This window comes from Dermacentor andersoni, chromosome 1, assembly GCF_023375885.2.
Source record: "Dermacentor andersoni chromosome 1, qqDerAnde1_hic_scaffold, whole genome shotgun sequence".
Classification (NCBI taxonomy): Eukaryota; Metazoa; Arthropoda; class Arachnida; order Ixodida; family Ixodidae; genus Dermacentor; species Dermacentor andersoni.
This window is the reverse complement of record NC_092814.1, coordinates 316983120-317002130: the sequence shown is the minus strand read 5'-3', so window position 1 is coordinate 317002130 and position 19011 is coordinate 316983120. Positions and strand designations below refer to the sequence as shown.

At 42.7% G+C, this 19011-nt stretch overlaps 1 protein-coding gene across 8 annotated transcripts in view; it reads left to right on the top strand.

Annotated features, from left to right (window-relative positions):
* LOC126547757 (uncharacterized) overlaps positions 1-19011 on the top strand; it is a 201063-nt gene that overhangs the window by 25911 nt on the left and 156141 nt on the right. For 5 of the 8 annotated variants that reach the window (XM_055063421.2, XM_055063419.2, XM_055063417.2 and 2 more), the window contains one exon: positions 1376-1420. The exons of 2 other annotated variants lie outside the window; for them this stretch is intronic. In XM_055063421.2, the coding sequence (XP_054919396.1) occupies positions 1376-1420 (45 nt within the window). Of the gene's footprint in view, positions 1-1375; positions 1421-10766; positions 10840-19011 lie in introns of all 8 variants that reach the window. One more of the 8 variants, XM_055063420.2, reaches the window with a different exon arrangement.

Genomic DNA, 19011 nt, shown 5'->3' with positions numbered 1-19011 from the left:
ACAAGACACGTTTTCCAGTATGCAGATTTACTGTGGTGTTAATCACTGCCATATGGCCAATTAAGCACATGTTACCATCAATTCTTCACTTTCAGTGCTCTTTGTCTTTGCATTGTCCATCCTTAATGAATTTTCTGCACAAGTTGTCAGCTCTAGTCATAAAAAGGGAACGCTGATGTGCAATGCTTGCTGACAAGAAAGAAGGTGTAGGATGAGGGATCTTGCATAGAGACGTTTGTGAAACTTGCATTTCATTGAATAATTACTTCTGTCTCTTACACCCTAACATTAGAGTGCGGATTCAGTGAATTCCGAGTCACACAGGGATCAGAGGGAACGAAGTGGCACATGCCTCATCCCGCACAAATCTCCCGAGCCCTCCTCTGTGGTGGCCGGACCCACTGAGTCTGAATGAGCAATATGCCTTCGCGCGGTTGGAAAGGTGCGAAAAACTTGACGATTTACGAAACAACTCCATGAAGTATCCACAAGTAGACACACACATGAAGTAAAGAGAGGCGGTACTATGGAGGCGTGCACAGACGCACTCTCTCTTGTCCCCACACTTCCAACACTGCACACAAGGTTTGCCTGGTAAACCTGCTTGCATGGCATGTGGCGGCTTCCCAGATAATGCTCACATTCTGTGGGATTGTCCGGGGAGCCGTCCCACTATTCAGGCTAGCCTTGCCAAACTCACCCACCCGTAGACCTACGACACTTGAGGAGTGGCTGGCGGACTCCTCCTCTGACGTATGTATGTGCCATGATCGAGCTCGTCACGACGCTCGGCTTGGCAGACAACTAGAACAAAGCGGGCGAACCCGGACCGGGGTTCTTGAATAAAGTTTATTCTCTCTCTCTCTTATGTCTTAGGATGCGTACTGGCACTTCAACCCTTCAACAAGCAAGTGGGCTTGTTGAAGGGTTGAAGTGAGTGTGAGTGTGATGGTATAAAGTTTACCCCCAAAAATATATTGCGACAGAGAAAGCATTCTTTGGCTGGCCCTAAATTAATGCGGTGGCCATATTAGCTTGGCCATTGAAAAGAGGCAGGTGCAGCTGTCTACAAGTACTGTTTTCACTTCTATTTTTGTGTAATGAATATTGTAGTGTGGATCTCCATTGATGGACGGTGCGCCTGTGACTTTTATTGCATGTCCACCTCTACTGCACACTTTTTACGTTTTTGAAAGTTGCTGAAGGTATCCAAGGTATCCAAGGCTGAGGAGTTTGAGAAGTTGTGCATATATTTATGCAAAACGATGTAGCAAGCAGCGCTTCGTAAACCTATGAATGTGATGGCTGCATGAGGACAGTCTTAATCCGCGAAAGACAACCTTGCCGTTTTTTTTTTCTTCTATTTTCTTTTCAGAAATGTGAAGCAAGGCACCTTCCGTCGTTGGGAATAGATGAACCGGTAATTTATCTGTACGCTTAATCGCTTTGCAATGAAGTAAAATCTGTGTTAACACATGGGTGGGCATTGTCAGAACGCTAAACTTTTTCAAGCATGTGCCTAAAGACGTGGTTATGTCTGTACATTTTAAGCCTATCTATATGATTACATTATTATGGCTGACTTCAGTAAACTAAGGCTGTAAATTAGTGAAGGAATTGTTATGGCACTAAGTTGAGGCTAGATCTTCACTTTCCACTTCTTTTCTATTATTTCTGCCATGTCAGTGTTCTGTCAGTGAAATTTATCTTGGCATTTGAGTCTTTCTGTAAAACCTGCCCTTGGGGGCGTTTACCAAACCCTGTGCACAATTGACAAACTTTTTCTTTTCTCTCAAAAATATTTTTTTTTATGCCAGCTGCTCTTAAAGAACATCTGACTCTTCGTTTATCCTACTTCTCATCATATTTTCTCGTCATTTCAAGGTTAGTGTGCAGATAAGTCGTAGTTGACTTGTGCTATGCCCTCCGGCCTCCTTTGCTAGTATCATGGACAGTGTGAACCACTACATGATAAATGCTCCATGATAAGAAGATATACCAAATATCTAAAATAATTGTCATCAAGAATAAAGAAAAAATGGAGGTCTTGAGTTGCCAGAAGGTGATTGTCCGAGTTCTGAGTATGTTGTCATTTTTTTTTCATATTACCTAGTGATTTTTGAAAAAAAACTTTAAATTAGTTGTTTACCTATTAAGGAGTGAATGAGAAAGTTGTTAGTCATGTCACGAAATACCATTATCAAGTGTTAAAAGCACTTTTGGGGCACTCCCTTTCTCAAGGCTCTGACATAAATGGTCTGACAACTTACCACAATGTGTCCCGAGATTTATGGTGGAAAAGAAACAAAGATGCTTTATATTGATGGTATTGAACAAGCTGTTAGAGGTTGAAAGAGGTATTACAATTTTCATTTGGTGCAGGAAGTTGTGTAAAACTGCATGCCATGACATGCTACTGTGCAACTTCATAAATTGGTGTACATAAGTTAGCTGTCATAATGTGCGTGGTGTTTTATTTAAAAAGGCTTTTATTATATTTTATGTATGTATGCACACTTTTCAATCCGTTTTATAAATTAAACAATGTTAACAAGTGGCATTGTTGTCGCATCAAAGAGTTGAATGGCAGAGCACATAAGCAGAGAGTTCTCATTTTTCTGGGGGGGGGGGGGGGGGGGAGCGAACAGCTTTCCAACTCCCCCCCCCCATATATATATATATATATATATATGTGTGTGTGTGTGTGTGTGTTTCTTGCAGTTGAAAAAACTTTGTGTGACCTTCAATAGGATAGAATAGGAAGAACTTTTGTAAAATGCTGGCAACCGACGGTTTAACACGTTGTGATGCTGGCCAAGCGTGTGACCTCCAAGAATTCCATCAATGAAGCGACGGCGTTATATGAGCATACGCAAGACCTCATAGTAGGACACAGTTCAATTTCACACCCCGAGTCCTCTCGGTGGTGTTATCTTCCTTCGCGTAATTTTCGCATGCTTGGCTACCACTAATACTGCTTTGTCTTTCCAGCAAAATTGCAGACCCCTCCCTCCCTCCCTCAATTAAGATATAACCGTATACCTAGTGATTTTTGAACGAAGACAAGAAAAGGACATAAAGACCAGCGCAGACTAACAACTCTGTTGATGACAACTCAATTGTCAGTTGCCAGTTGTCAGTGTGCGCTGGGCGTTATGTCCTTTTCTTGTCTTCGTTCAATGTGCGCAAAACTTTCCACAATGAAGTCAAACCAACTAGCCCACTCTTCAGTCTTATTGCAGCTCATGAAATGTGAAATATACGACGTGAGTGCTCTCCCACCCGCATCATAAAGCAGCGCCCTCAAATAAGCTGATTGTAAGCAACTGCATTGCCTGTTTGCAAACCCGAAGAGACAGTGCATCAGCTTGATAATGGTACGGATGGAGCACCAATAACAGATTTCGCGGCTTTGCAGCTATTCCTTCCTCTCATTTCTATGTCACACTTATTATCTGTCTCTTAAGGCCAACTGATCACATTGATAACAAAACCCCCTTGATAACGCTGCTGGAGCGCCACTCTGACCGTGCACGAAATGCGCAAAGCAATGTAATAGGCATAGAATGTTTCAAAATCCTGGCTTTGCTCGCACCGCATCGAAAGAGTGCACGCGAAGCTATACTTTGCGCCAGAACCTTGCTTCGGAGCAAAGCCAAATTAAAGTAACCGTTTTATTTTTCATGAAAGTGTATACGTGCTGCAAAAACAGGTTCATGTTGAAAATAACAGCGAAATAAACAGACCGGGAAGCAATCAACGTGTAGAGAAAAGACAAAACCGATGCGTTGAAGAAATTAAATATACCAATTCTAAATGAGCTGAATTGCCAATCAGGATGTCTGGGGAAATAAGAAATAAGGAAACAGAAGACCATCAGAGTTAAGTGTGCCTTCATTATCTAGAAATTCGTAAGCTCCGTTGAACACCAGCTGCTGCGTAGAGGACGTCTTCGAATAGGTCTCCTTTTGCAGCTACGCAGTACTGAGTCCGCTTTATCGTATCTTCAGTGGCTTTCTTGATGACCGACGCCGGAATTCTACAGCAGACATCCGTTATACTTGCCTTGAACCAACCTGACGTCCATCTCGGTCATGTAAGCACGATCTTTCACATAACCTCAAAGAAAGAAATTGAGTGGAGAGAGGTCAGGTGACCTAGCCGGTCAATTAGCAGGCCCATGCCTTCCAATCTATTGTGCATGAAAAGCCACATCCAGGCAGTTTCGTGCTCGGCTGCTGCTGTGTCCATGTGCGCCATCTTGCTGATCACACACAAGTGGAAGATGTGACTATTGGACTTCGCTGAGAAACTCATCTACCACTCCTTCAAGGATTTTGTTCACGTAACACTGTCTAGTCTGTGTGCGATCGAAGAAGATAGGACCGATTGTGGCACCGGAGTAAATTCCGAACAACACATCAAGCGACCAGTGGTACTGGTGCCGATTGCGCATTACTCAGTGCACATTGTAGTCCCTCCAATAGTGTGCATTATGCAAATTTACCAAGATGTGTATGCAAAAATTGGCTTCATCTGTGCACATGATGTTGCTCAAAAAGTCCGGTGACTCATTGGCTTTTGTGAGGACCCAATTAGAGAAATCTAGACGATTCTACAGGTCCTTATCTTCCAAGCATTCATGCTCCATGGTTAAGGTGGTACGGGTGAAAGGCCGTCATTTAGAATCCTCTGAACTGATGACTTGGAAACTGGTACCTGGGCTGCCACGTCCCGCACGCTAGCATGAGGGTTTGAGACCATAAATGCTAGAGCATCCGTGCGTAGGCTAGGACTGAAAGATGGAATCCTTCGCCACTATTTCTTGAAGCTGCTGGTTTGTCTCAGGTTTTCATAATTTCTGATGATAGTCGCGTTTGGTCTTCCACCACACTTCCATGACTGATATATATTTGCGGCCTTGCTCTTGTTGCCATTTGCAGCTCCCAAGGCAAGGATCATGTTTTCATTCTGCTCATTAGAGAAAGACATGGTGACTGGGATGAAACAAAACGCACCTTCAAACCTATGCACTGACGTTGTCAATTCGCTTTTGTGGTGATAGGTTTCGTGGCAAAAAAATGAAAAATAATAATGAAGAAAATAGTGGACTTTATCGATGCTAAGACAACAGCTATCACAGCTTGCTTCCAACTAACACCAAACGCGATGTATTACTTCTGCCGAAGCACGGCAGATAAGGCACTATCTCGATCACGATGTTTTTTTTTATTTCCTTTATTTTGTTCTGCATAACTCGGACAGAGCCTATTCAAGGACGCTGCTTTATGATCTGGATGGGAGCGCAGTCATGTGGTATTCTTCATACTTCGTGGGATTTATTTATCAGTCTGAAAAAAAAATTTGTATGCAATTAGTACGTTGCTGAAGATACCGCAGTTAGATGTCTCTAAACTGTGCCTAGAAATGCCTCATTGACACTATGATAATTAGGACAGAACGTCTCGACGTATAAGATTATTTACAATTACCCAATTAAATCTCAGTAACGAAAGAATTACTGGAAGCTGCTCCACTGTACTGGAAATAATATGCACTTGGTTTTCTTCGAGTTACGGATTGCTCTTTTTTTAAATCTTGGTCCATGATAGTTAATTGAGACAGCCTGTATATATTTATGACCTTTATGTGTAAGTGACGAGGTTTCCAACCCCAATAAATGTTGTAAATTATTAGAGCTTTTTTTTCATGAGTCGTTAGCATTGCTTACTGGAAAGAGAAGCAATACTGAGACGCACAACATTCAGGTGTATTTCACACACCATTGATAAAAGACTGCCGAAGGGGCCACTGAAGTCTAGATTTTTTTATGGTCAAAAAAGCACGCAAAGCAATTTGAAGCATGGTGAACATACAGCAACATATTCATTCTCTAGGCATAAGCTATCCATACCTCTAGAGATAATTTTTGATTGGCTACCTCCATCTCTTTCAAAGATATAATAGATTTTGTCCTGTGTTTATATTTAAATATATTGTATATGTGCGTGGTTTTTAGATTGGAAATTTAAAACCGTGTTGATGGCAGAAAATACGAATGAGGCAGCCACCACTAATGCACGTGTCCTCCTATTGTCAAATTTGCAGAAATAAAGCGAAAGTATGAATTAAAAGCCATGCACGTCCGCTGTAACAATGATGCAGAAAGCTATTAGCCCTAATAAAATTTTAAGTGAAAAGGTCGAGGAAAGCCGGAAGAAAACTCAATTGACGTGGGTGACAAAGCTCTGGTAACGGTACTTTAGGTATGTGGGTGGGGGGGTGGGGGGCTTAGGCATACCCTGGGGGGGGGGGGGAGGGCGGGAGAGCTTAGCCCTCCCCCCCTTAGAAATCTCCGTAGGGGGCTCGGGCCCCGGAGCCTCACCGTAGTCGGCGCCTATGGCAGAGCAGGTGGCATCCCTCACTTAATGGCAGCAGTCATAAGTGCTCCCGTATGTGTGTGAGTTTGCGAGTACTCCACTGATCTGTTTGGTGCTTTCTCTGTAAGACACAAAATCTCTTCAACTTCTGCTATAAAGGCTCCATTGGATAAAGGGGTGTTGGCACCGGTACACAAGTGCTAGTGGTGCTTCATGGCTTGGCTTGGAAATGACTGGAGCATAAAAGATAGTTCAACAGAGAACATAATACAAAATATGTAAATATTATCACAGAAACAGTTGAACTGGTCAGAAAGCATGAGCCACTTAATAATTGCCTTAAACAGATTGATTTCTTACAGAAGGATACACTTGTGTATAGCTTTTCTCATATGGGGCATACAGTCTCTTTTATGTTGAGTTAGTGTTGTTTCCAGCATAGGGCTATGTAAACGCGATCATGACTGTGGGTAGAAAAAAATTGATTCGATGTGTCCCATGGCATTTCCTGCGGGACTGCTGCAGGATTGAGCACCTTGGACCGTACGCTTTGCAGTGCATTGAAAAAGTTTAAACAAACGTCAGTTGTTGGTTCTTTTAAGTTGGGTTCGGTATGCAGAAGTGTTGTCAGGTGGCTTTTTCTTCACTTCAGGGTTTACTTTGTAAGTCTAAATAAAATATCTGAGCAATGTTAGCACGTCAGAAACAGTTGATTTATGTCTTTTGTGACATGGCTAACAAACCTGCTATTGACGCATTAATAAGTGATTTAATTGTAGGACAATTCATATTAATGTATAACTACTTCAGTGAAATGGAAAGCAAAGACAATATGAGGCAGTATAGAGTCTGCTCAATTCCCGTAGAAGCCTCCATTATTTTTTGAAGGGACCCTGAAACAGTTTTGACAGTTGTGTCCAAACGTACTGGGTCAGTAGGGTAGTTCTTTGTGATCATTAAGAGACAGATTTGAGTGCCCTGCATAGAGCACTCAAACATTTATTCCGAGTAAGCGCAGCCTTTGCCCTAGATGGGCGCCCTACTTATTCTGGGTAGCCACATGCCATAGCGATCTCCTGTGTCCACTCGGTGAGGCTGCGTAAGGCTTTAAAAATGTATATCGCTACCAATTGCAGCGGTGCTGCTCTCCCAACTTTTCAGCTGCCTCTTCTGACACTGCGTAACGTGGGCGAGTGATGCCACTGGGGTGAACGATCCGATTGGCTGCCAATGCAACGCCTTCGGCAATGCTAGAAACACTGCTGCCTGCGACGCCTCTGAAGGCTCCCTAACCTCTTGCTCCCCCAACACCCCATCCTCCTATGTCCTCTTTCTTTTTTCTTTTTTCTTTCTTCTGCCGTCTTCCCACTCTCTCGCTTTTGTCCCCTTGTCTTAGAAACCACGCCTAAATATTCCAAGTCACAGCGGTCATTTTCTTTTCAGTCTCTCTCTTTACAGCCAGCCACCACCATCAACTGCCACATGAGTTATCACTCTACTAACCAGTTAAAACTAACCTGCTGAGGATGATGAGGCTGCCTTTGACGAAGATAGGTCCTCCTCCTATCGAAATGTTGGCCAGCCTTTCTGAGGCACCTTCTCCCTGTTTATAAACTTAATACTATGTGTGCTAATCCATCTGTCAGCCCCCTTTTTGATTTCGCTTCATTAAGTTGTTTATAAATACCATACATATGCATAGTAATTTCATAACCTTAATTAAAAATACATACACAAATGATATAAATGTAGACAGTTTTTTAAACCATTGGCCTACTCTCGCTTGTGAATGCCAGTCATCTGCTACAGCTGTGGCAGCTTGGGCGATGGCAGCCGATGGATGTGGAGGGATTCTCAATGAAAACAAGGGCAGGGATGTCTTCATTGGTGGCAGCAACGTGAATGGTACCAGTGCAGGTGTGTGCAGGAAGTAAAATCCAGCGACTGCACGCTGAGCACTGCACATCAATGTCAACACCAGTCTCCTTGGTCAACACAGCGATCACCCGCAGTTTTGAAAAGAAAGGCACTCATTGTGGCAACCACAGGTTCCACATTTGTAAGAGAGCCAAGTATTGTGTATAATTTGCCTAAAATAGTAGCAGAAAGATATTCTAACAAGCCGAAATCCGGCAGCAGAAAAAGAGTTATGAATGCACTTAACGTGTCTTCAAATGTAAGAAAAAATCTGTCATAGAGCCACCATCTTGAGTTAGGCTTTAGTGTAGTGGCACCATCTCTGCTTTCCACTCAGATAGTGTGGATTCAATTCCAGCTGCCGGTACACTTTTTTTTTTACTTGTTTTAGAGTACGGGAAACATTACAAGTAGCCCATTTCACCACATTCACAAATTAGCAGCAGCTCTAGCCTAGCTGTGATAGTGCTTGTTTTTACCATGGACAGCTACAAAAAGATTGCTCAATATAGAGATAATCTAAAACATATGTGTTAGATATTTACATGTTATAAGGCTGTTGTCAAATTGAAATGATACCAGAAACAGCTACTTTGTAAATGCGACAAACGCCAGGAGGTGTCTGCCTCTTTCTCGCTTCATGTAGCGCAAGCGAGTGAACATTGCGTGTTGTACCACCGCATCTTTATCCTTTGTGTGAAAGTCATCTTGAAATTTTTCTGCATCTAGTCTATGCTTAACCTGCATAAGAAAATGCATAAGAACTGCATAAGAAAGATGCAGGAGCACACTTGGTTCAACTCATCCGGGAGTAGACAACACTTACGTCACCACGTGAAGGAGGCAAGACATAACTTTAGGGGAAGGTAACGTTTAACCACTCGTACCTATATTGTTATAGAGCGCCGACATGAAATTCTTGTGAGAAAACATTCCTTGAAAGATAGCCCCAGTGTCTAGGCGCAAGACAAAAAACTTTTTAGGGACCCTTTAAAGCGACCCTAAAGGCAAATATTAAGCCAATGCGGATTGTTAAAATACCATTACAGAAACCTCGCAGTGCTTGTTTCGTGCCAAGAGAAAATCGCGTCTGAAATATCCACATAATTCTAGCACAATTAAGATTGCCTGGCCCCAAGCGGGGCGTGACGATTTTGCATATGCCATCACCGTCCCTTTACTGCCGTTGGCGAGTAAAACACTGCCCAATAGACGGTGCTATGATTTTTTGTCCAAAATGCAAACGCATGGCCATGGAGAAAACGAGCCAAGACAGAGTGTTGTATTCACTGCTTTAGCTGCTCTTGGTCAAGTGATATGGACTGCTCGGGCATCTCACGACATCACACGGACGTGGAATTCTCTGCTACTTGCAGTTTGTGTGAGTTTCGCGAGCCAGAAAAAGCGGCGCAGCACTATGCGATAACGAAACTACTGGAATGTAAAAGGGAGGCAGTGCAAAGTCAAGTGAAAATTAATCCTTTTGACAGCGTGCGCCATTGTCAAGGGTAACGTCAGTGAGTTCTCTTTTTCTAAAATATGTAATAGAACTGGACAAGTAGCATTTTCTTGTTTTATTTGTTTTCTTAGACAAGTAGCATTATCGAGTTACTTCGAGGCAGTATATTGTCTAGTGCCAAGTACATATGTCATTGTGCCAAGTATGGCAGGTACGAAGTTTTGAAATAGAGTTGTTTATTATTGTTAAATATTGTGCAGGAGGCAAAAAACAAATTTGCCTGTGATGGGGCTCATTGATGGGACACTCACGAGGCATCAAGTTGCGCCTCCTGGCTTTTAGGTGGCAGGTAGTTCTGTGTGCTATTGCACATGCTATTCCTAATGATTTGGTGGGCATTTGAGCTTTTTAAGGTAATGTTGCAACCTTTTAGTGGATGAAGGTTCTGACAATATTGCCTCCTGCAGCTGGAAGAGCTTGGCTTGGCTCTTGTTTGTGTGCTTTTGATTCTGCTTATTGTGTGCAGACCTTTTCAGAAATTCCCAGGTTGCTGAGCTAACTCCAGTTGTTGTGCAGTGGGGGCTTGTATTGTGCTAACATTCCCGAGCACTGGAGGGTGGGCAGCCCTGTTGTCCTCACTGTCCACTGCTTTGAAGCACTATAAATGCCACAGGCACCTTACCACACAGCCAAGCAGCAGCAGCTGCAAATCTTGTTACGTGCTTAGTGTCTGGTAATTTTAGAAAAAAATTGTACACATGCATGGCCTGTCTCATTACTGGTGGTTGCGTGTCTATTACCACCATGCCTGCTGCATGTCTGTGCCTGTGGTTCTTGCTTTCCTCATATATGTTTGTTATCCACTGGTTCCAAAGTGTTCTGAAGCATGAAAAATGTGCTGTATCAGTGTTTGCTGCTGCATTATGTGCTGCTTGAATAATTATTCTAGCATGTAGCTAGCTTGTCACATGTCTTCTAGTTCACAACGCTAATTATACAACTTGGGGCAGATTAGATGGAAGATCTGGAGCACGGTATTTACTGCAGTGGACAGAGCACTGCAAGGATGTCTACCAATTTCCAGTAAGTCCAGATTATCTGCTGGATACTGAAGACTACAGCCATTAAACAAGTACACTCAGCTATGTTATGTTCCAGTCAAACGTACAGTAGTGAGCAAAAAGATATGATATTGTGGTTTTTTGTGAAAAGTTCATTACTTAAGTTTCTAAGCTATTGTTTGCTGTTTTTCGTCATGATAATGTAAATCAAGGTGTGCACTGTTGCAGTTAAAGGGAGAGAGATGGGTAACATTGTTTGTTGACTGTGTCTTAAAAGCTACACTTTACATTTTATTCATGAACTTACTAAAGTGCAAAGAGAAGTCAATATGGCAAAGTAGCCATCTCTGTTCATAATATGCTCTGCTTCTTTCTTCCCAACCTGTTCCCTTTTTCTTCTACATTAAACTTTCCTCACTTTAAATTGCACCTCTCCGGGCGTGATAATAAAGGATGTTACTGACAGCTGGAACGTCTAATTGTCCATTGTCCATGTACCCAACAGTCTTGAGTACACCTTTCTGCGCACAGCTCTTCACGAACAGGAACGGACCTAGAATTTTTTGTCAGTTCCTGGTAGCCCTTTCTGGACAACACAAAGTCGTTTAACTTGATATAAGGTATATGTTCACAATGTCGTTAGTCGAACTGACGTTTCATTTCTTCTCGATATCTGCTGCGCTTTTCAATGATTTTACGTCATTCTGTTAGCTTGAAGTTTGTCTGCAATGCCAAGCTTCTGGTTGGTGGACAGCTTTGGCACTTCATAATAGGTGGCGAAATGTGGGCTACATCCAAGGCTTGTGGTATGTGTCCGTTATGGTGTGCAGCAGTTGCTTCTAGACAGTACTTCCATCCACCTCGCAAATTTCGGTACATTGACACGTATTGCTTTCACAATGCTGATGTCTGGAATTGCGCTTTTGTTTGCCACCGTTATCGATGCGCTACTATCTACTAAAGCCTTGACATCCTGCCCCATTTACTTGCATTGAAGTATACACAAGCTTGGCACGGTCACTAAGGAATATAGTCTCGTGAAATGAGAGTGTGACCTCCTGATGTCAATTTGGCCACGCTTTCACACTGCGGTCTGTTATCTTCCTCACTAGATAAACTGCTGCCACCATTAGAAGCGCACTTGTGTTGTGGAGTGCAGAAATCTCATATTATTCAGCAAGTCATCCGTAGTGTGCGGCATTCGTAGTTGGGACAATGGGCTGCATGCTCTGTGGCGCTCCTAGTACAGAGAGAGGTATGAGCGATGAGTTCGATAATGGGGAGTCAGCAACATGTAGCAGCCTCCTCTTCCTAAAGGAGTAGTCTACCAAAGGGCTGGATTTGTACTTGAAGGCTATAGTGCTGTCTGAGCTTTGTAGCTTATTCTTGAAGAATGACGCCAAAAAGCACTCTCTCCGTTCAGCCCACGGCCAGTTCGCCTTTCCTGTGATTCTCAAGTCATGCCAGGTCATTGCTATGCCTCGTTGGTACAAGTGCATATTCATAACCTTGTTAAAGTCTTGCCGCCATCTATTTTGGACGCATGCATGCATTGTAGAAACTGAGCCAGGCTTTAGTGTTTGCAGAGTTATTTAGTACATGCTGCAGTCCGAAGATCAAGCACAGGGGGGCGAAATAATGAGCATGGTGGACGAAACTGAACAAGTTATACAAAAGCATATGCCAAGCATTACCATTCAGACAAGCATCGACTAGAAAACATGATTAAAAATACGTTGGGGAAAAAATGGTACAACCCTGTAAAACCACTTTTATGGGCACAAAGAAAAAGCAATCACAAGTTAGTTCATGAGTTGTCAAAATATAGATAAGAGTATGGCGTTGTCAATAATGAAGTTTGCCCGAAATTATACATGTGATTTTCGAAGTCAGGAAGGCCATGTTCTGAAAAACAATTGGAGGCAGTGCGTTCCGTTCGCTGGTGGTTCGCGGAAAGAAAACGTATTTAAAAAGGTTGGTTGCACTCTTCCAAGAGTGGGATGTCATTACTAGCCATCAGTAATGAAGGCGAATTAAGTTTGTGATGGGCGTTATAGAGAAATCTTACTGCTCTACTTTGAACTATTTCAAGTTTATAAATATACTTTCTAAAATACGAGGCCCAGGCCATGCATGCATACTCTAGACGAGGTCGAATAAAAGTATTGCATGCAAGAAGTTTGATCTGGGATGGCGTGTTCTTTAGTTTGTGTCTTAGAAATCCGAATTTTCTAAAAGCAGATGAAGAAACGTCAGTGTGGCTAGTCGATGATAGTCGATTTGTAATCTTGACTCCCACGTATTTAAAATTGTCGACTTCGATCAAGGGATTATTTTTTAATATATTCCTAGATGTGAATGGACTAATTTTATATGAAATTAACATAAGGACAGATTTGCTAATGTTTAATTCCATCAACCACGTGTTGCACCAATTGGAGAAAATTTAGGTTGTTCTGCCAACACTCTTGGTCCCTTCCTTTTTTAATTGGCTTGTAAAAAATGCAGTCATCTGCAAAAATTTTTTAGTTTATGGCGGAGGTGTCTACTGATGAAACGATACCATTGATGAAAATAAGGAAGAAGGCAGGGCCAAGGACACTACCCTGGGGAACTCTCGAGGTTACAGGCAGAACTTCAGAGCTGCAACCTTCCACCCGAACAAACTGTTTCCGGTTGGTAAAGTGGGAACGGATCCAATTGATTAGATTGATGGGTAGACCAGTGCTAGAAAGCTTCATAAGTAGTTTACCATGACAGAGACAGTCGAAGGCCTTTCTAAAATCTAAGAAGATAGCATCTATTTGACCACCCTTATCATGTGTTATTGCAAAGTCATGAATAGTGGTGACGAGTTGGGTGGTAGTCGACAGGCCTTTCCTAAAACCATGCTAGAAGAGAGTCAAAATATTGTTTTCTTCTAGAAAAGACAAGACACAAGACAAGATCATGAACCATCATAGACATCTGGTCTTATTGTTTCTAACGACGGTCTCTGAGAATACTGGAGGATGGTTTTCGTCACAATCTGTAGTATTTCTTGTTGGTGCTTACTGTTCTTCTTCTCAAATTCCATTACATAATGTAAAATCTCTTTCACACTCTCAGATTTTCTGCCTTGTTCACTTATACCAGTCGTCTCCGATTTTGTTATATTACCAGTTCCAAAAGGTAATGTTTGTGAGCATTCTGAACAAAAGATCGGTGCTCGCCCATAACAGGGAATCATCCTCTGCGGGAGCATCTTGCATGCACACGTACACGGTCCTCAACAAAATGAGGCTAATGCAGTGCAAAACATAGGATCCTATTGTCTGCACCAAATTTGCAATAAAACTGAGATAAGGCAGTGTGGCAAGGTAGCCATCTTTTTTTTTTTTTAATATCCTCTGCTTCTTCCTTCCCAACCTTTTATCTTCTACCTTATAATGGTGCTCACTGTTGCCTACATTTGCAAGTTTTCTGCGAGTGAATGTATCGTAAATTTTTTTGTTTTCCTTCCTTTGATCTCTTTTGATATATTAAATCTGGAGTAGCAAGGTAGACCTTTCACTCGGCTGTCCTCTCCAATTCTCAGTGAAATTTCTCTTACCTGTGCACATGTTTTATATTGTACTGGTTGATGTATACAGTTTTCTTCATACATTCTTGGAAGACACAAGTTGTGTGCATGATGGGTGGGCTATGTGGTGTGAATAATATAACATAGCAGTGAGTGTTCAAGAGGCTATTGCCCTAGGCTAATGCTCTGGCATAACAGAAGGCTAACTTTCTGAGCAGTTTAGTACACAATACCCAAAATACTATATATATCTTTTCGTTCACTACTGTATATGATGGGGCTAAAGACAAGTTCGTCAGATTAGTGTTCAAAGCATGTGCCATAGCAATGACTGATATGGGGATCTTGCTTGTTTGTTTTGCTTACGTTAATTACACTGGGCCGGAATATTAGTTGATGCTAGAACCTACTAGAGCCTGCTAGAGCCTTGCTTGCTCATTTTCAAGTACCTGAATTATGCTTGTACAAATAGTGTTTTAACATAGGGGCTCCATGGCAGACATCGAAATTTACTTCGAAAGAGTCTGACATCATTTATGCCATGCCTAAAAGAATGTTTATACATAGAGGGTGAGGAAGCAGATGTTTCTCGCTCAAATTTTACTGCAGTGTGATATATTAGAAGTGCTATACGAGATTGAAAGAAGTTGTATGCCATGGCTTTCCCCTCATTTCATTTTCTGCACTGCTATGCCTGTCCTACTTAGGCACCACATCACCCAGTGACTTGAGTGTTTTCTGCTTCCAGTCAGTTCGAACATGTATTACCATGTCTCATACTGCACTGGATACATTCCAGTGTATGTATTCTTTCTTGTTATTGTGGCAACGATGGTCTTGAGGTGAAAGTGCGGTATTCATGCCTTGAATTTACAGTGTACACGGCCTACAGTGCACACCTTGCATGTATAAATGTCGAGAGACCTGTCTAGAATGCATAAGCCATGTACACCGGACTGTGCTGGCAACATCTAGTTATAACATGGGGTGCAAAACTGGTTAAATGTGAACATGTGTGGTTACATTTATGAGATGCCTTGTCTTCTCTTGCACTGCAAATCACTTCACGCTCTGGCATTTGTTGTGGCTATCAGGAACGCTGCCTGTGGTGCCGTGCTGCAAAACAAAAGTGGAGATATACAAATCTGGAGATATACGTTAAGGGATAGGAAAAGAGCATATTGGGTGAGGAAACGAACGCGAGTTAATGACATTTTAGTTGAAATAAAGAAAAAGAAATATGCATGGGAAGGACATGTAATGAGGAGGGAACGTAAGAGATGGTCATTAAGGGTTACAGACTGGATTCCAAGGGAAGGGAAGCGTAGCAGGGGCCGGCAGAAAGTTAGGTGGGCGGATGAGATTAAGAAGTTTGCAGGGACAACATGGCCACAATTAGTACATGGCCGGGGTAGTTGGAGAAGTATGGGAGAGGCCTTTGCCCTGCAGTGGGCGTAACCAGGCTGCTGCTGCTGCTGCTGATGATGATACCAATCTGGCATGTACTGTGAACGGTTCTTCCACATGAGGTACGAAACCAATTATGGTTGCATCATCGTTCTGCCAACTGCTGCATGAAAATCAAAACCAATAGTGGTGCTAAACCCACCGCTCATGCTTTACACATATTCATGAAGATTGGTTCGTGATGCATTGACAATGAGATGAGCTATAAGGAATCTATCAGTCACAAACAGTGACAATCTGCGAAGCCATGTGCATGAATACGAGCCACGGTGCATGTGATAGACTTGCAGCATTTGGCTGAACGATGATGCACCCGTGAGTGAGTTGTGAACTGTATGCATGCAAAACGTCAATAGCACTCTCCAGATTGTGATATCCAGATTGTGATTGGGATTATGATATCTGCGCTCTAGTTTCATAGCGCGGTACAGCAGACAGTGCTCCTGATGGCCGAAGCAGATGCCAGAACATGAGGCAACCAGCTGTGCGAGAGAAAACAGGGCATCTCGTAGATGCAGCCGCACATGATTCACATTCAGCCAGTTTTGCACCAGATGTTAATGCTACAAGTTGCCAGCACTGTCTGGCACACATGGCTCGCATATTCTAGACAAGTCTCTTGACCTGTACTGTTGAGAGGAAGTCTAGAGACTACAGGAGAGATTGCTAAGCTCCATTGCTGCGTTAAAAGTGGTGTGCCTATGTTTGAGATCAGTGTACTGTGCATGGCCCACCCTTTGTTATATGCCTGCATGGTCGTTTGCTCAGTTTGACCATGCATTCAGGAGAATGATGAAGCGAGTACGAGGGGCTGCTTTAACAATTGCCGTGATTACGTACGTGCCTCATGCCTATCGAAGAACAGTAAAACCTTCAGTTTTCATAATGCTTTTTTTTGTTTTGTGTAAATCATCTGCTTTCGTTATCCATTTTCTTTGCTGTCTGCTTTCCTTAGCAGCTCCGTTTTGGGTCGTTAACACATGTTTTCGGGTGCAGGATATTTGGAAGGAATGGCAAAAGTTGTTAAGTAAGATTATCATTAAATACCCTATTAGTGGGCCATGGGCCAGATTGCTGTTTGTGCTCATCAAGTGAGGTCATGTTGATACGAAGACAAAAGAAACATAAAATTATTGTTTTGAATGCTGCTGAACGTCTAGCAAAAATGCATAGACAGTAGCGCATGCTTCGGGAGCTTTGCCAATGACTGCATTCTCACTTTCAACGTGACACCTTATGCACTCTTCATCGTTCCTGTACATGCAAGATTGAGCCGATCCACGAGCATGATGACAGGGGAGAAAGGATGCATGTGTGCGGTTTACAGCTCTCAAGAGAGCACAGTACTACAGTTTGGCTGCTACTTCCGTGGTCTTTAAACTTTGGCTCTCGGCAGCACCTGCTGCATAGCGAAGACTCTGCTGGTTTTATTGGCATCCTTGAGACAGTGCTAGAATAAGGACCTTACAAAGCAAAGTGCAGCAGGGTGCACGAGGACCTGGTGCATGCATCTCTTGCTCCATCAGATGACATTGTTGCACTCTACTCTTTCCTGAATGACTGAGCGAGTGAGGTAGTCTTCTCTCGGCTCACGTGTGGCTAAATAATTGTTGGCCTTTGTCGAATACTTTCACATCCCTCTGCTTCCTCCATGTTGCCTAGCAGTTGTTTCACAGAGCCCAGCATTTGTGAATCTTTACTCGACTCCCTTGCTTGTATGCGCATATTCGTGTGCACAAATGCATCAGTGCACACAAGCTGCTGCAGATGGTTATAATTCCCAGCCATAAAGGGCGCTTGCATCTTGTACGCTGTGCACCTTGCATGCATTGAAAGCCAGAGCTTTGCTTTTGAGAAGGACTAAAGATGTCTGCTGAAAGCAGCTGGCGTCAGGGGAAGCGCACAGCCATGTGTTCTGAGTAGGATAAGCTAGGCCCGTATTTGACATGATTTACCTTTGAAAGTGCTGCAATTCCTGACATGCCGACACTTTGTCAGTTGGTTTTTTTTTTTTAAAGTGTTGTGGGCTTTCCTTTTTTCGTCGAGAAAAAAGGACCATGCAAGGCCTAGGTTGGTTTAAATGCTGTTATCTGTCATTTATGGATAATCTACACAGCATTTGCATTAATGCCAATAGATTAAGTAATGTAATTAAATGTTAGCTAATTAAGCTTAGTTTAATTATTGTTGCAATATGAAAAACTTACTCATGACTAACACGAACAATGCCTATCAACGTACAGTGGTTACCATTTGCATAGAGCACTCTGTCATTTTTTATTTTTTGAATTCTTGGCGAAGTTTAGTTGGAGTTGAAGAAAATCTTGGCTGCTAAGGCTCTTTCGGTCCAAGCACTCTAGTATTTCATTCTCTCCTCATGTGACTGGTAGAGACGATTGCCACCTCACATTTATCTCGCTTGGCCATGGCATTTGTTTTTAATTCTTGACATGCACCCTGTAGAGAAGACATGATAGTGCAAACTAGGATGTTCACATAGAGGAGGATAGAGAGCTGCTCACTTTGCTAGCAGAATTATTCCCTTTGATGGCACGCTGGCAATGATAATTCTATTGTCTGGTCGGTAGAGTAGTCGCGGGATCGAATCCCGGCCACGGCGGCCGCATTTCGATGTGAAAACACCCGTCTACTTAGATTTAGGTGCACGTTAAAGAACCCCAGGTGGTCGAAATTTCCGGAGTCCTCCACTACGGCATGTCTCGTAATCGGAAAGCGGTTTTGGCATGCAAAACCCCATCATTTAATTTTTAACTACTTTTACGAACGAGAAGCCGAGGGTCGATTCCTCACGTAACCAACGGCACAGAATTCGGTTTATTAGCCAATGACTTATGATAAATGGTGTTTGGCAAGGCTGTGAGATTGTCATATTTTTGCTTTCACCTGGCTGATCCAACACAGTGGCTCAGCAGCTGGGGCATTCTGCTACCGAACAGAAGGTCATGGGTTTGATTTCTGGCCATGGCGACTGCACTGCTAAGAGCAGAGTGCAAAAATGCTTCTGTATTGTACCTTGGGTAAACATAAATAAACCCAGTTGAGTTCTAATCTAGAGCTCCCTTGCAGCAGCGTCCCTTACAGCCCACTGTGCAACCTTGGGGAATTAAACCCCACAATTTTAACCTGATTGATGTTGCCTTTTCA